We start from the raw sequence: 23671 nt of genomic DNA, 5'->3' as shown, positions 1-23671 counted from the left end.
GTGTACAATGCGCCTGATCAGTGCTGGTGGTCTGCATGGCAAAGGGATCAGAGGTCATGCAGATAGTGTTTCAATGAAAAGCAGGGTATAAATCATGGCAATACAGTATTGTATGCTCGAAATCGTCTTCTTCAAAGTTTTTTCTCACACTGAGACAGTACATGTAGCAGAAGATGCGAGTAAATCAGCCTTCATCAGGTATCCCGGGGCAGACGAGATAGTGGCGGGTAGTCTGCAAAACTCTGTGTACCACAGTACATGACATTCTACATGGTATAATAACGTGCTGTCAATCTAACAATAGACATTTCACATGTACATTACATTAAATTTGAACATTATGCATGTTACGAAGTCATGACCTCTGGATTTTAGCCACCATGATATGACTGCAGGATATGGATATTGCTCTACATTGATTATTATAGTTGATGTTCGGTCATGAAGGAAGGCGAGGTGGAGCTACGGGAGAGATGAGCTGATTATCGTTTATGGTTCTGTCTCCTTCGTTGGTGGGTCACTTGCTATGGTGATTGTGGTAACAATTGCCGTATTCTGGACTATTGTAAACTTTGATCAGTATTTTGTTGATCCATAAACGGTTGTTGGTGTTTGTGAGAGCGTGTGTTTGCCAATGCCACTCTGATGTTTTGCAATTATATCCACTGATAACACTTTCGGGATGCTATTGATACCACAAATTGTATTGCTTTCGCCTCATGCAATTGCATCTCTGCAACTCTTCATATCTCACTTTTTTTTCTTTTTTTTTTACCATTATTCACAAACCCAACTCGTAAAATAAATAATTATGTGGACAAAAACAAACAGCTACTTGTATCAATGTGGATTTCAATGAAATTTTGTGTGTGACCTCGTGATATTCACCACTGTCAATTTACGATGCTAACCTGGGAGAAACCCGACTTGAAAAAAAGGCTGATGTACCTACTAGTATGTCTTCGAAATGTTTGCAAATTCGTACACCAGTTTCGGATTTTATCATATTGGTCTCAAAGGAAAGCTACAGATGTCCTCTTTCTGAATAACGACACTAGCTACCCAGCGGGAGCAACTGAATCGCCTTCATGCCATTTGAGAGCTGCCCAATTACTCCTAAGCAAGATTTTGTAGCCACCTTCACAAATTTCACCGGTTCTCAAGTTTTACTTTTAAACGTTGCACTGTGAGTCAAAGTCCTGCAGATTCCTGAAACTCAAGATATCCATGTGGTCTCCACAAAGCATTCTCCGTACAGCGATGAATCAAAATGAATGTTCGATTTTGAGGCACACCAATCACGTTGATGTGCTCTTCGCCCGAAGTTTTCAAAACAATACAAGTTTCAAACATCTCAGCGTTTTGGTCTATAACACTTGCGCAGTTTCCGGGCATCTGTTTCGATATCAAACGACATACCAAGACAACGGTTATTCTCTCGCATTTCCAGTGAACTCTTTTTTGCAACGATCAGATAATGGAAAATGACGCAACGACAATTTGAACAGCGATGTATAATGCATGTTACACGTATGCGCATCTACACGATGTACATGTATACTAAATGCGGTGTGAGGAAATCCGGGTGTGATGTTTTGACGCATATTTGTGACATCAGGGCGCAAAAGTTTGATAAAGACATAAAAATTCATGCCACACCCATCAGGCGGACGTAGGTACATGTATGTGGCGGACCGGGGTGTAATCCCTGCAAGGTTCAGGCACACAAGTGGTGGCACCTGAACCTCCACATTGCGTCAGCCCGCACTCGTGCATAGCCATGAAACTGTAGTTTCTTGCACTTTTTGTCAGTAGATATCCTTAGGCCACGCCGTTTTTTCTTTGTTTCGTGTCACCTTATTCGATGAAATCAATGAGGGAGGGCGAAAAAATAAAAAAGCCATCCAAAAAAAACAGTGTACGCGGATTGCATTTGTGTACATACAGCGAAGCGACGCGGCACTGTTCATAATATATTGACACACACATGCAGTGACACACACATGCATACATGTACATGAATACATGAGTGTCTCCCCTGTGCCATGCTTGTGGTCCAAAACACAGGCGGCATGATGATTGTGTGATTTGCGGCCCAGCTTATAACACACACATGTACATGTACATGTGTGTCACAGTGTGTGAGCTGAGTACAATCATGCGATAAATAGAACAAATTTATGCCAACATAATAGTTACCGTGTAACAACCATGTTCCGTTTTTTTTCTCTTTTGGGTTACATTTTTCGGTTTTCTGGGTTTGCATTAAATTTGTTTAGCGCTTGCACCCGAATGCATCAGAGCAGTGTATAGGAAATGGGAGAGCCAAGTGACTTCATGCAATGGAAAGTCACAGAGCAAAGCTGCATGCATACCCACGTATTCTCACAACACCGCACAAGGATGATTGGGGTACACCAGTGTGCTGGTTTCGATCAACTGGTGAAGCGATTGGCGTTGCAAACAGCCAAAGTGATCGCTCACGACTGAGCTGCAGCAGTACCCGCGACCGGGTGCAAAGTTTCCTGATCGACGTTGCAAAACAGCCAACCAGGGTGAAGCAGTTGGCGTTGCAAACGGCCAAAGCAATCGCTCATGCTTGAGCGGCAATAGTACCCGCGACCGGGTGCAATGACTACTGATTGGCGTCGCAAACAGCCGACCAATAGTATGCAATTTTAAGCAGAGATAGTAGCAGCAAAGCAACCAGTTGAAGGAAGCTGTTCCCAGAAAACCAGCACACGGCACCCCAGCAAGCATTCACCACCAATTCACGAGAGCTAAGAACAAGTGATTAAGGCACGAGTTGGCTAAAGGTAGGCATGCAGATGGATGAAATCCAACGCAGGTTCTCAATACGGCAATTGAGCAATGACAATCGGTACCTGTATGTCAAGGCCATATTACATCAACTGGAATGGCAGCACTGCTCGGTCTGGTTGTGCTTGAGCAGCTTGGGGGAGACGTCGGAATTCCTCCATGCGGAAACGAGACAGCGAATCGGCAATGCAGTTAGACTGGCCAGCAATGTGAGCAGCAGTGACGGTGACATTGAAGCGGGCGCACACAAAGAACAACTCCCTGATTAGGGTCATCACTGGCGGTGACTTGGATGTGCCGGAGCGGATGCAATCTACCCCAGTCTTGTTGTCACAGTGCATTGTGATACGACGCTGGCGCCATTCCTTGCCCCACGTGCAGCACGCTGTGACCAACGCGTAGAGCTCCTTCCACTCAATGCTGTGAACGAGTTGCTCAGGCGACCAGGTCCCTTGAAGCCAGCGGCCGCTGTTGAATGCACCCCAGCCCAGGGTGCCACTGGCATCAGTGAACAGCTCGAGGTCTGGAGATGGTGTCCAATCTGGGAACAGGAAGAATGATTTTCCGTTCCATTGTTCCAGGAGCCGTAGCCACCATTGGATACCTTCCTGGCACTCGGTAGTCAGACTGATGCGGTAGTGAGGCTGCTGGTAGCAACTGCAAATAGACCACAGGCGCCGCATAAATGTCCGGCCGGGTACGATGACTCTTGCAGCGAAGGAGAGTTTCCCCAGAAGAGATTCGAGTTCGCGCTGAGACATGGTGGGGTTGATGCTCGCTGCAGTCAACAGGCGCTTGATGTCAGCCAATTTGTCGTCAGGGAGCCGGGCTTCCATCTTCTCACAATCCAGGATAATGCCCAGGAATGTCAGGGTACGAGACGAGCCTTCCACCTTCGCAGGCGCGAGCGGGACTCCGAGGTATGAGAATGCGCGGAGAAGAATGGCCAGCTGCCGATTCGCCACTGCCTGGCCCACGCTCACGCGCAAGTAGTCGTCCAGGAAATGCAGCAAATTTGGGATGGAGAATTCGTGGTGCATTATCCATTCGATGGTGGGTGCCACTGCATCAAACACCGCCGGGCTAGAGCGGAGCCCAAATGGCAAGACACGGTCGTAGTAGTACTTCCCCTGCCACAGGATGCCGAAGAGATGCCAATCCTGTGGGCAGACAGGTATTTGACGAAAAGCGCTCTTCACATCGAGTTTAGAGAGATAGATAGGAGACGGGGAGGACATAATGCTTCATCAATGCTGATGTACTGCAAAGAGAAAGGCTCGGCAGGGATCCCGTCGTTAACGCTGGAGCCGGCTGGGCTGGACAGGTAGTGTATCAAGCGTAGCTTGCCATTCTTTTTCGGAACAGTGCCAATGCCAGAGCAGTACATAAATGGGAATGGGGGCGAGTCAAATGGGCCAGCCGTGTAGCCGTCGATGCAGGAAGCGGTGAGCTGTGCAGACACAAATGCAGAGTGCTGGAATGCTGATGAGAGGTTGGACGAGTGCTGGTTAGTTATGCCGTTGCCGGTAAAGCCAATGTCAAAGCCGCAGCGGAGGCCGTTGATAACATACGAAGCCAATGAACTGTCAGGGTGGTTACGGAGCAGTGATTCGAAGCGAGAAACAGAGAGGGGTGTGTGGACAGCAGGACATGCGCTTATGAAATCAGTAGAACGTGAAGTGCAGGGAGAAATATGTACAATCGCGGGAGCTGCAGCCAAAGCAGCAGAGTTACTGGGGCCTACCGCACTTAGATCCGTTGTGGTCCTCGGACCCGCAGCGGTTGCAGACATGGGCGTACTTGCACGTGCTGAAACTGCAATGCCCAGCGTTGAAGGTGCGGCAGATCCGTTGGCCATTAGACACCGTACGGACTCCATTGAAGGCTTGCTGGTTGTTACGTTGCGGACGAAAGGGACACTGGCCGCCTCCGGGATGGACGAGGCGGCAGGACTCACATGTGGGCCTTGATCGGCTAGTCACGGACATTAGCAAAGGTGTCCCGCAAAGTAGGTGCCCTCTGGCGGACTCGGAGATGCTTGAGCCTGGCGGCCCGAGTCACCTACTTGAAGTCCGTGGTGATGCCGGATCTGACCTACGCATCAAGTTGTTTCTTGTTCTGTCTAACTGCCCAGCAAGCAACGGATCTCCAGACGCTGGAGAAAAAAGCGGTTCGCGCAGTTTTGGCGCTCGGCCATACGACTCTGCTCAACCTCTGCTCCAACGGGTGGAACTCTACCGAATCTCAGAGCTGCACAAGCAAAAGGCGCTCTTGCTCACCTGGCGATGCATGCACGGCATTGCGGGGAACCGGCGCTGTGGACTGAATTCAAGGTCACAAGATCGGCGTACCCGCTCGCAGAAGGACATCGGAGCGCACGTACCACCCGCCGCAAGCCGCGCTGGTCAGGCTAGGTTCTCTGTTGCCGCTCCCAAGCTGTGGAACGCACTACCCAGCGGCATCCGCACCATCCCCCAACGCAGTGTGTTCAAGATGTCAGTCATCCCACATACGCTCGCTCCATGAAACGTATCACCCATTATTCCAGTCACTGTTGCTGTCGCATCCACTCGTAGTCCACGTCCACTGATGTCGACCGAGGTAGCTCTTTTGCTACTGTGTAATAGTGACATGTACCCAGCTAATGTCTCTCCTTCGTTCAGGGAATTCAGAATAGGAAGTCTGCTGTACCACCCGCTCTTTTCTTTTTACTTTTAAAAGCGATTATTTGTAACATTGAAATTTGTTCCTTGGCTCACCATCTGAGTTCTTAAAGCTATTATTCATTTTCTGCTGCCCCCGGTTATTTCTTTCATTAGTATTATTATTTTCTTTGTCTTCGCTTTCTTGTTATTGGGCAACTTGCCCGTTAGAATCTGCGAAGTAAAATAAACAACAACAACAACAACAACAACAACAACAACAACAACATTTGCCACAGATTTATGTCGATGACGTCAAACAAATTCCGGTTGCTGCTCAGTGACACTGCAAAGGTAAGCGCAAGCCAAAGTCAGCGCAGCAAGAGCTACCCAAGGCGATTTGGGCACGCATGCGCAGCAGTTGAGTGCATGTGTAAAGCCAGCTCAGTCGCAGCTAGCATGAGATAGAGAGCAGCGCATTGGTCTTATCGCTAACTAGGGTTAGCCCACGTTAGCCCAAAAGCTAACCCAACATTTTGCATTTCCCAAAAAATTATGTTCCTTTTTTTGTTTTTTTTTGGTTTTTGAACTCCGGCTGTGAAATACATGCCTGCGGGGACGCGAACTATGAGCCGAGCCAAGCAAAAAGGTGGCTTAGGCATAATTTTTGGAAATTTCTTTTTCCATGCCAAAGTGATGTCTACCTATCCAACTTCCATCAGGAAAATTTTGGTGCCCGTCTGAAATGTATATGTGCCATAAATACGTATACATTGCGCACATGTCACAGCATACCTGGTATCAGTGACACTAAGGATTTGAAGACTGGCCCAAACTCCCAAAATCATGGGACACCAAGTGAAGACAAAGCTTAGCAGGTGTGGAAGCAATACAAGAAGAACGAGCACTTGTGTTCTAATTAGAAGATCCAAAGAAAGAATAAATATTTGATCTATGTATCTCATGTCATTTCTTCACGGAACACGAATTTTCATATCCTTCAATGATGTTGTGAGTCTGTGACTATATTTTCGCTGGGCTGGGATACGTCGCATCTAAGTCTTACCAAGACAGTCCGTTACTCTCTCCGATCACCTATGCCAGCATGAATTAATCCATTCATGTAGCTCGTAGTGTTGTGCCAGAGATCCAGCTCCATCCGTCCCTTGCACGTACGTGTAGGTCCAGCAGACAGCACATCGCTAAAAAGCGGCACTGATTCCTTGTCCGTCCTAGTCCATGTCATTCTCCTTCCCTGGTGCAGGTAGTGGTAGAAGGCACCACGATAATGCTTACAGGTAGAGTCAATTCGTCGCTTCGTCGTGTGGCACCATTGGCCTTGAAATGAGGAGATGTTGATATACAGTACGCCACGTCATGAACATTTGAAGGTAGCCGAAACAAAGTGAAACATCGCAGCAAGACCTAACTCACTAGGCAGCTTGTCAGAATGATAGTCGGACGGCTTGTACACGTCTCCCCATAGCTATACTAGCCGCTCTAGTCGTGGCCACGATGAGAAACACGGCCACTATGAATGAGCGAATCTTCCTCGTCAAGTGGGGTTGGGCGCACACGGAGACAGAGTGTCATCCTGCTCACCTCCACATTCTCCAGAACGCTCCATTACGATCTCTGGCAGGGGCAAGAAATCCCCACAACGATAAAAGAGGGAACACTGAAGAAGTGTTGCTCAAAAATAAATGGCCTCTTTCTTTTTCTCCACTTGCAAACTATTTTACTTGAAAGGTTCAAAGAGTGCTCGAAAGTGAATATTTTCGCGACTGCGCTCGAGTAGAATTTTGCCGACTGTGACGTTTTGGTAATTTTCTCGATTTGTTGGCAAAACGCTAAGCCACTTTTTAGCTTGGCGCGGCTCATAGATAAAAAACAGTGTGGCTTAGCTAAAAAAACACTAACGTCAACGCAATCCTTACCGTACTTCGGATTGTTCAAGCCGACTTTTCCCTTAGCACAATGTACGTTATAGTTCAGACAAAGTAGTCGCGACAACCATGGCGTTATGAATTTTCGCGAAAACAAGTGCAGGAAATTCAAATGTTTTAACAAGGGATTAGTTTGCTGTTGTTCCGAATGAATTCCTTGCCGAGGTCTTTCACTCGGGAATGGCAAAGGCAGGGCGAAAAAGAGTATTCGTTGTGCCCAGGTCCTTGGAAACGTTTCCTACACGCAGCAGCGACGACTGTAAGGGTTCTCCAGTTCCAGCGGGTCTGGGAGAGTCCAATGAATTTCTTCTTCAGGAGTGCCGCGGAACCGATTCTTTGTTTCCCAGATGGGATAGAGAGTGAAATGCATGAAACAGAGGATGCAGACATTGTCAACTGAAAGGTATAACTCACCAAAAAAGCTAAAAGTCACTAGAGGAAGCAATCTCGACTCCGGTCTCGATCTGCACGTGTTTTTCATCTCCCGCTAGTTACAAAACAATGCGAGTTTTTTTGCATTTTTTGCTGAATTACCATAATCGAACGTCGGCCCTTTATTCTGAGCTCTGTAACGTTATTCCGTTATCCGATAATGTCTTTTGTCGCGGCTGGGGGTCAGTACCGTGAAAGTTAGTGTTATCGTACTTTTGCTAAGGATCTCTATCATCCCCAAACATATATCACGACCACCCTGCGAACACCCCGGGTCCCTGTTTTGAAGGTAACAACTGGTTTCTCTTGGGTCCCTTGAACATGTCCATGTGCAATAGTTCCTTCTTTTTTTGCCATGGGACCCGCACCCTAGTGCGATTCTGGACCCCAAGAGGCCTCGATCCACGTGCTCATGTACAGGCCCATTGCATCTACAAAGTACTGTAATTTCACAAATTTCCGGTGTACTTTTATTTCGGTACCTTCGGTACATCTGTTTCATACTGAAGCAGATAAATTTTCAATAAACCGAACACCAACACACATAATCCAATAAGAAATTGCTTCTCTGTGTCTAAAATTTCTGTTCACCTAACTTGGCTTTTGCGCTCACACCGAAAATATTGAGCACCTAAAATTTCTGAAATCAGAGTATACTCTCAGAAATGAAGGGCATTGCTTACCACGCAGGACATTTTACTGAATGCATATGCTATGCGTAGAGTACAGCAAGTGTACAGCATAACCTGCTGATGTCACAGTCACGGTGGAGAAGAAAATACAATGCACTTGACGGACAGGCGTACTCACCCTGATCTGACACTGACAGGCTTTTGACCCAAACTACACGTATTTCGAAACTGCGACTTGAACTTGAAGCCAGGCTTGTCTTGGTTTGGCTGAGCGATACCTCGGTAGACACGATGAGGATCCAACATATCCATGTGAACTAGTGTTGTGCGTCTGGCTTGAGCCATACTGGGTGAACTGCTAGTTGCAGCGCTGCGCATCACACACAACTAGCCTGTCCTAATTTCAAAACTTCGCATCATTATACGCCAAATCTCAAACAAGCAAGCCGAACTTTCAGATACTTCGACTTGATGGAGAACCTTCCTCATCTACAAATACATTACGCAGTTACCACTTCCACAGGTTCTGCTACATAGTCGACGCAACTCCTGCTTCCTTCCGTCGACAACAGCTAGCTGTGTTAGCAAGGAGTTTGTAGGTCGACAACAGGATTTTTTTCTTCTCCAAGTCCAGATCTCAAACAAAATGCAGCCAACGAAGTACATGATGTACTACTGACAGTACTGTGGCGGAGTCGGACATGGAACTCCAGTCGATTGACCGGGACCGGCGCCCTCAGCGCGTACGGTACAGACCGATGCGTGTGCACAAAGTCATGTTGATCTGGCGCGACCAGCGCGCGCCCTGCGGCACATAAATGCATGTGTGTACCGCTTATCCACGGCTGTATGGCCAGCGCCGGCGCCCTGGGGCCGCGAGAAGTGCGACCGGATTTCCATGTCCATAACAGTAAAATGTACTCAGTACTACTACTACTAGTAGTAGCTACTAACATTTCTTCGAATATATTAAAATATATAAGACGGCCGAGGACGGCCGAGGACCAGCCTGCCGACCAGCCGGCAGGACCAGCCTGCCGGGTACACTATCTGCTGACTTGGAGGCAGCAGATGCCGGAAAGCTGAGTAGTCTGGAGGACTTGCACAGAATCAGGAACATTGCAGCGGATAGGGCCGAGTGGCGAGCTCTGTGTCAACGGGTGACAGAAAAGGATCTGTAATTAAGGGATGGATGACACTACAATATCTGACTTCTTCTCAACGACAAGTACAAGTACAAGTACATGTAACATTGTATGTTTGGATGGTGCCTTTGTTGCTGATCCACCACACCATCACACCATCACACCATCACTCAATGCTCTCTACTGCATTGTTCACCCACAACTGACTTTATACTTCTGCGGCTCCTTCCCCCCCCCCCCTTTTCTTCTGATTCGTGCTGTTTCGGTTCTGATACAGTGATCGTTTGATTTTTTCCCACAGCGTATCATTAATTTTGTTATCCTCCTGCCTTCGTTGTCCAGCACAAGCGAAGAAGTGGACCTATCGGTCGACTTCAACGCGAAAATGCACATAATAATAATATTAAAACAATAGGAGGACAGAGAAAGTGTTTTTACTCAGAGTTTCCCGCACTAAGCGATCATCAGAAAACAGTAATGAGAAATCTGGATCAGTATTGGTTTATATACTCACAAAGCAAAGTGTAAATAGCTGCAGCATGGCGCAAATCTAAAAGTTGTGAATGGCGGCAGTGCAAAGCGTGAATGACAGCAGTGGTGAATGGTGACAACCACTGCAGCTGGTTTTCTCTTACTTAATTAGGTGATGGCTGTAGATGGTTTAAAGTTCCGAAGGTAGTACCTATTCTCATGGCGACACTTCGACTTCTTCTTTGTCTCGTCCGTTTTACGCTCGACAGCTGCGACTCCGATCTACAGTGACGCGCTGAGGAAGAGTGGACACCGGGAGAACGTACAGTATTTTGACGAGCGTAAAACGGACGAGACAAAGAAGAAGAAGAAAAGGAATCGCCCTCGGAACATCATATGGTTCAACCCACCATTTAGCAAGAACGTCGCCACCGACGTTGGACATCGCTTTTCTCCAGCTAGTGGCCAAACACTTCCCCAAAGGCTCAAGCCTCAACAAAATCTTCAACCGGAACTCTGTAAAGGTTAGCTACAGTTGCATGCAGAATATGGCCACTATCATCAAACAACACAATAACATGATTCTACGACCCAAGAAACAAGCTATTATAAACGGAGGTGACAACGATACCAGGACTTGTAACTGTCGGGCGAAAGACTCATGCCCACCGGACGGAGCGTGTCTAACGGAGAGCATCGTATATAAGGCAAGAGTCACCGCAGGTATGGAGAAGAAGGAATATACTGGATTAACAGCAACAACATTCAAACAACGCTACTATAACTACCAATCCTCATTCCACCACAGACAACACGAGAAGGACACCTGCCTATCGCAGTACGTCTGGCCCAAAAAGGATGAAGGGAAGGCATGCAGCATTCAATGGGCGGTACACCGCAGAGCAGCGGCCTACAGCAACAAAAGCAAAAGGTGCAACCTGTGCCTGGCAGAAAAATTGGCAATCGCGCAAGCACCCAAGCACCTCTCTCTCAACAAAAGGAGTGAGCTTGTGTCGAAGTGTCGCCATGAGAATAGGTTCTACCTTCGGAACTTTAAACCATCTACAGCCATCACCTAATTAAGTAAGAGACAACCAGCGCCTGTGGTTGTCACCTTTCACCACTGCTGTCATTCACGCTTTGCACTGCCGCCATTCACAACTTTTAGATTTGCGCCATGCTGCAGCTATTTACACTTTGCTTTGTGAGTATATAAACCAATACTGATCCAGATTTCTCATTACTGTTTTCTGATAATCGCTTAGTGCGTGAAACTCTGAGTAAAAACATTTTCTCTGTCCTCCTATTGTTTGAACCGGCTCTACCACTCGGTATTGAGCACTCTCTTGGACAGCCTTGAACCTCTCTGTTTTAATAATTATTATTATTATTCTTTGAGGCTGAAATGCTTCATATACAGATAATTATTATGCTCTGTGATGCATCAGCTAGTTCGTGAATGTCTTCTTTTAGACATTCATCATTGTTTGTTCTCACATTGGTCGTGGACCTGACCATGACGTTTCTTGCGGATGCGCACAACAAAACGTTTTGTTGTGACATGGTTATCTAAAGTACATGGACTTTGTTACTGTTTCTTAATATTCAATAACTCAGATGGTTAGCCAAGGAAAACAGATTGTAACATAGAAATTGAGGGAACAAGTTATGCGTTTGAGTCTAGCATTTAAATTAGATTTTGGACTGTCAGACGCGCACAATTTAGCACAAAACTGACAAGGAATACTGAGACATTCCATGGCATGAAAGTCAGCTTGAACACTGCTCGATAGCGCTAACCAACGGCCTTCCAAACTTGGAAGGTTCATGGATATAGTGCTGATTCCAAAGAGGGGAAGGCGAGCGCCATCCAGCCGAGCACAGGATACATTCCAGGGCTTCATGGAATTCTGGTGTGGTATGATGGCGGGACGGCAAGACCAGACAGAACGGTCAAACCACAATGCGACAACGGAAAGCAACAACCACCTAACTTGGGAGGCCCAATATTATCAGATATGAAAATATGAAGGGGAAGGTTCGCGAGGACGAATTGTAACAAACCGAACGCCATTATCCAACGGTACTGTACTTAGTTGATGACAATGATGGACTCAGAACTAATTGTTATAACATGTATAGTATCACATGACGATCGTTTTGCCGTATTGTTCATGATGGCTCTTCAGGTGTGCATTTACCCTTTAACTGTTACTTGAAACTCAGATGTTGAGCCAAGGAAAAAATAGCTATCGAGCAGTGCTCAAGCTGACTGTCATGCCGTGGAATGTCTCAGTTCTCCTTGTCAGTTTTGTGCTAGATTGTGCACGTCTGACTGTTCAAAATCTAGTTTATTTGGTGGAATCGATCGCATAACTTGTGCCCACAATTTCCATGTTACAATTTTTTCCTTGGCTCACCATCTGAGCTCTTAATGCAGTAACTGTTGCGGTACAATTCCCAGTGCAAATAACAAACTATTTCCACAGGAGCATGCACCACCGCTAAAGCACAAGATCAAGACGAGCGGAAACGAGGATTGTTTGACATTGTGTGCGGAGAGAAGTGAACAAAGGACAGGGCCGAGCAAAATATCGCGTACATCGGTTCTAACCACGGTATCCTCCGCATCATATTTAGAACTGGCTGCTATATTTCTAACTCAGATTTGCACAAAATGGTATAATGTGCTGTCTTGTGCACGCAATTTCAGCCCTCGCCAACGCTGTACAAAGCGTCACTGGCCCGTTTGTCAACGGTCGCGCTAATCGACCAATCAGCGTACAGCTAATGGACCAAAATCCTCAAACTTACCGTAATTCCTTGGTTCATACGGTGTAGTTTTAAAAGGTGTTTCCAAAGTTTTTTTTATGGACCAGCGTCTTCTTTCGATAGATACCAACAGATCGTCCGCTTCGAATTTTTCGATTTGAATGCCGTTTGGCCGAAAATTACCTCCGAAATCGACCTCCACTTGTTTCACTTCAAGGCTTTCCAGGTGGACGGTATCCCAATTCGGAAGCAGAGAAAGGATAGCCAGTGAAAAAAGAAAAAAACAACGACGTATTGGTTGTCAAAATCGACCAAGAAATGAATTCAATAGACCCGTTTCCGTGCTGCGCCCTCTCAGCCCGCGCGAGTGCGAAAGGGATTTTTTCTCGACAAAACAAACAACAACTACGCGCAGTGCATGCAGGTGCTTTTTGCAGTTCAGTACACTGACACCACTGCACTGGCTGTACATGCAGTGTACCTTAGGAATATCCTGTTCTTTTCCAAGGCATGATTGCCGCTAGTGGGAGAACTCAGCCACCTGAAGCTTTCATAAAGGAAGAAGTAGTAGGTGAATGAGTTCGCCAGAAAATGGAACGCCAAGAAAATAGATACTGTTGCTTTCGGGCGCTCATGAGACGACGGCAAGATAGGACTGAAACGATCGACAGTCTGTCTCGACGCAAAAGAAACTCTTCGAGGAGAAGCTCGACGCGCTGTAGAGTTTGCAGTATTCTGCTGGAAGAAGACAAGAGAACTAAACTCAGACTACAGCGTGGAGCTGAAGCACAACCGAAGCAAAAGCTGAGCGAGTTCGAAGAAATGGGGAACCACAGGGAAATGAGTGGGCGCAATGATCTTTACTACTTTAGCTCGAAGCTCGCGCTAAGACACGCGGGGGGCACGTGCGCCTACGGGTAGCGCGGCCAGCCACCATGTTTTCATAATGGAGGTCGACGCTTTTGAAATCCGTATAGACGATGGTGAGGGCTGATTTTACCTTGGCATATCCCCCCCCCCCACCTACAGCAACTTAATTGGTTTGTTTCGAACACGTAGTAAAGTCCGTCTCCCTCGAGCTACCACATCTCTTTTTGTATCCTCCCCCTTTTTCAGCTCTCAATAGTCTTATACGAAATGACTGGCGCTGCCCCTCCATGTCCCTCAGGCAAAGTTGCTTTCCTCGTTTGGCAATCTTGCAAAGCAGCATTTCAACATTCCAATTGCGATTCACTCGTCAGTATATCTGTTTAGTCTCGGTCGTCTCATGACTCATGTCGGCTGTACTGCTCCCTTTCCTCTGTTACTTACCATGGTATTGGTGCACCACCACACTTCTTATACTTTCTTCCTACGCCATGGCTGGCAAACGCCCCCTCCTCATCTATATTGACACTGATTCATCTTTAGCCACTGGAAGGTCTGATAATAATACTAATAATAAAACTATGAGAACAGCCTACAACTCAAGCCAAGGACGTCACGTGACTTAAGCTCTTTATCTTCTAGTTCCCTGTTGTGTGGGATGCGTGGAATGTCAGGGCTCACAGTAGACATGCGGAATCGACAAAAGCGTCGTGCGAGGGCGGGTTTTGCGCACGTGAGTCGCGTGACCCCGGGAGAGTACCGATCGTGTACATCCCACGCATCCAAACAGAACAGACAAGAGAAAGAACCTGCCGCCCTGAGTTGTACTTGTAGCCTTTTCTCGTAGTTTTAGAGCCGATGGTTTGGTAGGACCTGTCCTTTCCTCGCTTCTCTCGGCATGCAGTGTCAAACCATTCTCGTTTCCGTTCGTGTCGATCTTGTGCTTTTACGATCGTGCATACTCCAGTGGAAATAGTTTGCTTTATTATTTGCACTGGGAATTGCACCGCAACATTGAACAGTTACAGTAGTTGTGCTTGTCCACGGCAAAGAATTGCCTTTCACTGTGCCTTGTAAAATTAGTCCACCGAAGAAGGCGAAACGCAACCTGTGCCAGTCCCAGTAAATACAACATGCCATGTCCGACCAAAAGCTGATTCTACAATGAGCGATCACGATGTTCCACAGGTAAGAAGACAAACAAACGAGTCAGAGCTCGCCAGGCAGGTAACGCCGAGAACATGATGATACCACACGGAGCTGCTGATCGGATGGAGGTGAACGGGACCAGCAAATCCACCGTGCGTTAGTCGAGGGTCACTGAATGCTAGGTTTCCCAGGGTACCAGTTCCTCCATGATGGCGAAATCCTCTGCCACAAGAACTCCAGCGAGAATGAAAGCACAGCAACCAACGCCGCGGGCGAACTGAGGAGAGAACACTGAGCAATCTGTGCACAATGATTTTCTCTTCGACGGCACTCGTTGCTGTTCTGCTGCATGCATGCGTTTTTCTTGTTGTTTGATCCTCACACATTTTCGCGCAAGCGGTTGCGCGCCGCTGGGACTCGGGGTTACTAAAATCAGTACAGAGCATCTACCCCTTGGTCGTTTTGGACAATCTATGGCTTGAAATTTTAAGGAGACCCTGGCAAAGAAAACGGAGACGTTTTTGGATACTCCTTTCCAATACTGTTATATCTCACGAAGTTTACGCATATGCTCTGGCATACCCGTGTGCGTAATGAAAATTTATTTCGTTAAATCTTTTGGAACACCTGTCTTCTGTGCCTGGGCCAAGTCCCAGCCTGGTAGAACCTAGCTGAAGTGCTGCTAACTCCTTCAAACACCCCCTACTTCGAGCAAAAATGCGACGAAATGCTGACTGCTGATTGGTCAAGCTGGCATTTTGGAGCACGTGCGCCGCCCCCATCTAATCGACGCTTTTCTACGCAACTCAGTCGGTTACTGTGAACCCTGAATGCCGCCCTCGCACGACGCTTTTGTCGATCCTGCCTACATGTATGTAATGCGCACGAGACTGTGATCCCTGATCCAGTGATGGCCTGAGCCTGAGGGCCTGGGTTGAAGCAACAGTTAGTTGGCGGGCTCCTGTAGCAGTTGATGACAACCGTTGCTAGGGCTGGGCATGACAGGCGCCTAGGCAGGATGATGTTGTAATTACATGCAGGGTTGAGGCTGTTTAGTGTTCAACTAAAACTAATTAGTTAATTGAAGGCGTTACTGGCGTCAGCCATCAGCACACACGTGACACAGTCGCCATCACTCCATGGCCCACAGCCCAGCAGTTGCGAAACATGTACTCCTCCGCTGTAGCTGTGGATTCAGGATGGGATTGCGTGTGGTCTTTCCTAAGTGTTCAGTCAGCCGTGTTCCCCAGGCTACCTGTTGCTAGAGAAACAGCGACAGGGCTGAGTGCATTAATTATTTTGGTAGCTGAAAAGCTGACGACGGTGGTGATATGCAGACTGCTGTTGTTGTACAGACGCGTTGAATGGTCGAGTCGCCGACGACGTTGGGATATGCCGATGATGTGCAGCTCGCGATGCTCTTGCATCTGCCTTTTCCCGAACGTAATTAATTCTGCCATATGCCACCCGTTCTAGTACAGGCGCAACCAACGCAATTTCCATTGACAATGGCGTTGCCCCGGTTTTGACAACACTGGCGTACGCCTACTCCTAGTCCTACATGTTTTGTCACAAGACTCACATCTACTATTGCATTGTAGAGTCATTGTAGAGTCAAGGATCACGTTCCTTCGTTCCTATTTCTTAGACCAGTGGCAGTGGCACAATAGTTGGTGCCGCCACTATGCCTATGGCGCAGCAGCGGCGCCGTTGACCAGTGGCGTTTTAACTTTTAGCCTTTAGGCTCGTCGGCTTCAGTGGCACGCTACATCTAATAATAACCTTTATCCACGTAGAAGACATGAACGCCATAGTGTCTGTGGGAGTTATACAACCTCCATATCCCGCAAGTATATGCTATCAAGAGTAAGTACACGCCCACGTCTCCCTCCTTGCAGGCCCGAGGCGAAGAAACTTTGCACAACTAGAAATCTAGGCTTTGATTCCTTGCATCGTCAGTGTTGAAAATGTTCTCCTTGAACACACTTCAACTGTTACTTGTTCTGTGCCTCTTCCCGTTGCCTTTAGTTTAATTTTATTCCGCTGTCAACAGAGGTTGCCTGACTTGGTTCAATGTTTGTTTGGTCCATCTGAATCAAACGTTAGCAAAATCCTCAGTGGTAGTATTCAGACGTTTTCGGGTTCTGCGGTTCTTCTCTAGAACTGTGAGCGATCTTACTGGTGAGCCCAACTCCTCTCTCAGCTGAAGTTTCAAACATGGCAGCAAAGGAGCCTCGTGTTTCTGGCAAACAGATGGAGCAGTGGTCAAGGTACGTTTATGCATAAGTATGATCACTTGTTCTACAGAAAACCAAATCTCTGCTACAGTCATGTAGTTATAGGAGTCAGGCTTTGTATGAAAGGCAGCTTGCAAGGTGAAGTTAGATTGGCAATGATCTTACCTGATTTGAATTTCCTAATTTCCTATTTTCTATCCATTTACTATTCATCCAATCTATTTTACAAGTAATTTTACATCCCAAATCAAATACGCAAATATGCACATAGCTAGCAATCGCAGGTTATCACCTAGATATAATAATAATCTGCATAACGGTAAAAGTATCATACAGCTGATCGTTTGGTTCTGGCATATGCGAAGATGTGAACATTGTTGACATCAACGCGAACATGCATTATAATAATAATAATAATAATAATAATAATGTAAATAGGCGTCGAGGCGACAATAGTTTTAGAATTGCGATCAACAGAACGAGCTGAACCGGCATTTTCACAAAGGCTTTTATTGTATTCAAAAAACGGGTGTATACGAAGGCAGTGAAGAACATGGAAGAAAGAAAAAATGTGATGTGGAAGAAATGATGAACAAAAAATTGTACTTCGAACTAGTTTTCGCACAACACTCCTCAGGAAGCTACGTTGTACTAATGAAAAACAATCCAGAAAGATACTAATAAAGAGAAATGGAGTGAGAATACAATAATAATAATAATAATAATAATAATAACGTTGAACGGTCTCTGCTTGGATGACGACTACACCATAGCTCAGTGGTTAGAGCATCGCTGGCTACAAGCGAGGGTCCCTGGTTCGAGTCCTGGTGGTGACAGTCAATTTTTTTCTTCAGACTTTTCCCGTTTGTCTCTTTCCCTCAAAACCAGTTCATATTTTATGACTTGGGGCTCCCCGCGTGCTAGTTTGTACGTGAAGTGTGTGGGTACAGTGAGGGCTGCGTCCCACCCGCCTGTGTGGATTCACAGGAAGTGTGAGTTACGAAGTCTGAAGAAAACGTTGAACGGTCTCTGCTTGGATGACGACTACACCATAGCTCAGTGGTTAGAGCATCGCTGGCTACAAGCGAGGGTCCCTGGTTCGAGTCCTGGTGGTGACAGTCAATTTTTTTCTTCAGACTTTTCCCGTTTGTCTCTTTCCCTCAAAACCAGTTCAAATAATAATAATAATTGTGGATTCGCAGGAAGTGTCAGTTACGAAGTCTGAAGAAAACGTTGAACGGTCTCTGCTGGGATGACGACTACACCAAAGCTCAGTGGTTAGAGCATCGCTGGCTACGGGCGAGGGTCCCTGGTTCGAGTCCTGGTGGTGAGAGTCAATTTTTTCTTCAGACTTTTCCCGTTTGTCTCTTTCCCTCAAACCAGTTAATATTTTATGACTTGGGGCTCCCCGCCTGCTAGTTTGTACGTGAAATGTGTGGGTTACAGTGAGGGCTGCGTCCCACCCGCCTGTGTGGATTCGCAGGAAGTGTGAGTTACGAACTCTGAAGAAAACGTTGAACTGTCTCTGCTGGGATGACGACTACACCATAGCTCAGTGGTTAGAGCATCGCTGGCTACGGGCGAGGGTCCCTGGTTCGAGTCCTGGTGGTGACAGTCAATTTTTTTCTTCAGACTTTTCCCGTTTGTCTCTTTCCCTCAAATCAGTTAATAATAATAATAATAATAATAATAATTTGCATTCCCAACTCATCACAACCACGCGCTCTTCAGCCGAACCATACAGACACCAGCAAGAACACTTCCGTTGAGAGATAATAATTATTGCTCCACTTTGTTTGATCAAAATGAGCTGAGCTGCTGATACGAAGCGTCGACCAAGCATCCCTGACAGGAGTGAATGCCCCAGCTGGCCTCTCGTTTGTCAGTGGTTGCCGATGGACGTGTTAGTATAACACTCACGACTACAAGTTTCCTGGTGTGCATCGACATCGGCATCAGTGGGGCCTCCCGCTGTCGATCCTGTTGACGGGCGGACAGGTCGGTGTGAATCCTGAACGGCAACCGAGCCTGTCGCGTTAGGGGATCTCGGCGGTGAGTCTCGCCTGGCCTGCATACATGGACATTGCAACATCATAATAATAAACAACATACATGTACTTTCCTTTGGCATCAGTATTCCGCGTAAGATTTTCGTCGCCTGTGTGGTGTGTTTCTCCACCAATGAGCGCGTACTATGATTATTTATCGCTGTTCTCACACTTTACCATTTTAGCAGCTTGCATATGCCATTGATATATGTGGAAAGCGCGCACTTGCGCCATTTCTGGTGTATAAGAATGATCATTCCTCCATTATCATCATTATCATCCTCTACTGATGAGCTCCGACAGTGAGCGAAACAGCTGTCTAGAGGCGTGGAGCAATAATTATTATCTCTCAACGGAAGTGTCCTTGCTGGTGTCTGTATGGTTCGGCTGAAGAGCGCGTGGTTGTGATGAGTTGGGAATGCAATGAATTGAAAATATGGCCGAAAGCTCTGTCGCAATATTTAGTTCTGAAGTTTTAATGCGCCGTTAGTGGCAGAGCAGAGTGGACACGAAGAGTCGGTGAAGAAGGAAGGAGAGATGACAAGACGAGTCGGTGAAGAAGGAAGGAGAAAAGCAAGACACATCTGCAATATCTTTGTTTGATCAAAATGAGCTGAGCTGCTGATACGAAGCGTCGACCAAGCATCCCTGACTGGAGTGAATGCCCCAGCTGGCCTCTCGTTTGTCAGTGGTTGCCGATGGACGTGTTAGTATAACACTCACGACTACAAGTTTCCTGGTGTGCATCGACATCGGCATCAGTGGGGCCTCCCGCTGTCGATCCTGTTGACGGGCGGACAGGTCGGTGTGAATCCTGAACGGCAACCGAGCCTGTCGCGTTAGGGGATCTCGGCGGTGAGTCTCGCCTGGCCTGCATACATGGACATTGCAACATCATAATAATAAACAACATACATGTACTTTCCTTTGGCATCAGTATTCCGCGTAAGATTTTCGTCGCCTGTGTGGTGTGTTTCTCCACCAATGAGCGCGTACTATGATTATTTATCGCTGTTCTCACACTTTACCATTTTAGCAGCTTGCATATGCCATTGATATATGTGGAAAGCGCGCACTTGCGCCATTTCTGGTGTATAAGAATGATCATTCCTCCATTATCATCATTATCATCCTCTACTGATGAGCTCCGACAGGGAGCGAAACAGCTGTCTAGAGGCGTGGAGCAATAAGTATTATCTCTCAACGGAAGTGTCCTTGCTGGTGTCTGTATGGTTCGGCTGAAGAGCGCGTGGTTGTGATGAGTTGGGAATGCAATGAATTGAAAATATGGCCGAAAGCTCTGTCGCAATATTTAGTTCTGAAATAATAATAATAGTAATAAAAAAATAAAAAAATTGGTGTACTGATTTCGGTTGTTGTTGTGTCTGACTCTATTCCCAATATCTAATTCTGTGGTTGGTTTTCCAACTCATTGGGTTGTAGTTTCTTTCCATCATGAGTTTGATTCCATCGTGAGTTTGATTCCATCGTGAGTTTTGATTCTATTTGCTATTTTTCGTTCCATTTTTGAGCTCACATCTATCTGCTTTTTGGTGTTATTGGCCCGGACAAGAGGCTTCTTTCCATATAATAATAATAATAATAATAATAATCCGTATAATGCCGGAAAAAAAATAACTACTGTAGTTAGACCGCTTTGTCAAATAATAATAACGGTAAAAGTAACTTAGTTTAGAATGGAACTTTTGCTCAGCGTCACTCTTTTACCCAGACCGTAACGAGGTCGGCCGAAGGAATCCTAGAGAAAGAGAATTCTCCTCTCCACTTCTCAACCAGGATGCCGACATAGGTCCGAAAATAGACAACTAAAAGGTACGCAAGAAAATTTAACGGCCAAGATTGCGCAGACTTTGTCCTACTACTAATATTTTAACATAAAAGTACATTCAAAATTTACGAGGAGCACACAAAAATCTCCATTGAAACCTATGCAATCTGCTGAGTTCCAAACTGGAAAGAAGAAACACTGGTGGTAGGAGTTCACATCGGCGCAGTGAACCAGTTCCAGTCTTCTATATCGAAGTTTACCTCGCCTAATCCAGTGAAAACAACACAGCCTCAACCGAATGTTGCCTTTGTTTCATGAGCGCCAAAGACAAAAGTAATCTGTGCCAGAAGATTGTGCTCTTAAGGAGGTACCTATGTATACATACATACATACATAAATACAAACATACATACATACATGTACATACATACATTCATACATTTTGATCTTGATCTTGATCCTGCTGCCAAGCCTTGCTACATACACACATAAATACATACATTCAAGAAGCACACCCATATACACCCACTCTAATGTTGCAACCCATCCACCCAGTGATACATAATGCTGTTTTTTCTTCGTTATTTCTTCCCTTTCGTTTCTATATGTCTGGTTCACAGGATTCAACGGAATATCCGATGTAGTATCATCAAAGAGGATCGATTCGGTCGCCCAGGAGCAACCCTGAGGTCGTCAATTAACATTATCGGAGGACTTGATATTTCGTACAGCAGCAACGACAACCAGACGGCCGTGGCTGCGCTATCGCTATATAACTACCATACCATGCAACACATGCATACATTTAAGATTCCCGTCAAAATAACCGTACCATACAAATCCGGCTTTTTGGCGTATCGAGAAGTCGAGCATTATGTCACGTTGCTGGAGACACTTAAGAAGGAACACCCCCAGTGGAAGCCACAGGTGCTTTTGGTGGATGGCAATGGAATTTTGCACCACAGAGGCTGTGGCTCAGCCAGCCATCTAGGAGTTGTGGCTGACGTGCCCACCATTGGTGTAGCCAAAACACTTCTTATTCCAGCGGTTCAAGCCCGAAGTGAGCGACAATTCCGAAAAGTAAGTGAAGACTTCTCTATGTTCTTGCCCTGGAACATTCGTTAGGAATACTCGCCTCCACTTCTTTATTTTTGCCGTGATGATGCCCATTTAGCACTATATTGGCTGTAATTTATTATTATTATTCCTGTCGTGCAACTGAGCGAAATTTTCGGAGATGGAGGGGATCGCAAGTGAAACGTACTTAGCTTAGGATGTGGTCCCAGTGATAATCACCTGTCCCTGTTGAAAGTTTAACACCTGCGTCTCTTTGACCTTTTCGCATACGCAGGACAATATCAAACACCTTTGCCAAAACAGAGGCACGGCTCCAGTGATTGGAAAGGGCAAGACCGGCATCATTGGAGTAGCCAGCGTCAACAAAGGTGGATCAACACCCGTCTATATTTCAGTGGGCCACAGAGTGTCTCTGAATACTGCAATCAGAATAGTCCAGCAGTGCTATCGAGGCAATTGTAGAATTCCAGCTCCTATAGACAGTGCTGATCAAGAATCCCGGCAACAGATTGGTGCAAGAACAAGAGGCACTCGTCCGCGTGTGAATGCCAAGCCTAGAGATCGCAACAGTTACCACGGAGCAGTGCAGCAGGTTTACATGGACACGTCTGGCAGCAAGGATTCCACGACTTCCACCACACATGACGTTCAGCAGGAGACTCCGAATACAGCTCCACTGAAGGCCCAGCCATCAGCTAACGCCCAAGGGACTCCTGGTTTCCCTGCTTGTTTACGTGGCAAAGCAGCTCACACCTCCCCAGACGACGAGGGCTTCACCTCGGCTACTGGAAAACATACATTCAAGCCCAAGGCATCCCCATCGGTGCAACACATCACCCGATCCACAGGTAACATGGGCTACCGAAGCATCAGCCACCGAGAGGGAGAGGCATTTCGAATGCGTTGCAGCTACCCCCAGAGGAAGCGCTAGTGCAATCAAGGTAATTAATGGCTTAAGTTGTGTTTGCCTTCTCATAACTCACTATTATGTATCATACAAGTTGCCAACTATACCAACAGGACACCCGTGGAAGCCCTAATGAAATCCCATTTCATCCTAGCTCACAGCCCTCTAATTACTCCCTTTTATCGAACATCCACGTAAATCCTAGCATCCCATCAGAGTCTGTCACACGATAAACTGCTGGAACTGTAAAGATAGGCTTTATTAATTCATGCAGCCTTCGACATAATATACACCACATCACTACCCCTCTCCAGGAACGCACTGGGAAATCCTGCGCAGATACGTAGATACATTCTACGTAGATCGAAGTCAGAGCACGTCGAGAAGCGCATCTTCTAGCTTGTATATACCGATCTTAAGACGAACCTGTGTCATACATGTACTGACCTCTAGTGCGTCGTCAAAGACAGTAAGAGCCTGAGGGGGCATACTGGTGTTCGAGGATGTATTGCTTTTCGAAGAAACTCAATTTCCATGAAATGTGTGAATTGTGAACTGTAATGTCTGGCCCAATACAACATGTACATCGTTGATGTTGAAATATTTCGCAGCGTGTATAATAATCACTTTTGGTTCACATGGTTTAGCCTCGTGCTCTCGAGTGTCCCTTGGTATCACTGACCATGCTGGTAATGTTTTTCTTTGGTCATTATTTATTCTCTGCATCAGCAAAAACT

At 46.4% G+C, this 23671-nt stretch overlaps 1 protein-coding gene across 1 annotated transcript; it reads right to left on the bottom strand.

Moving 5' to 3' along the window:
- Positions 1-2903: 2903 nt before the first annotated feature.
- Positions 2904-4058, bottom strand: LOC135812875 (uncharacterized). Its single transcript, XM_065326093.1, has one exon. The coding sequence runs from the start codon at positions 4056-4058 to the stop codon at positions 2904-2906; it is 1155 nt and encodes a 384-aa protein (XP_065182165.1).
- Between the last annotated feature and the right edge of the window lie 19613 nt (positions 4059-23671).

Source organism: Sycon ciliatum, chromosome 3, assembly GCF_964019385.1.
Source record: "Sycon ciliatum chromosome 3, ocSycCili1.1, whole genome shotgun sequence".
NCBI lineage: Eukaryota > Metazoa > Porifera > Calcarea > Leucosolenida > Sycettidae > Sycon > Sycon ciliatum.
This window is presented reverse-complemented; position numbering and strand designations above follow the sequence as displayed.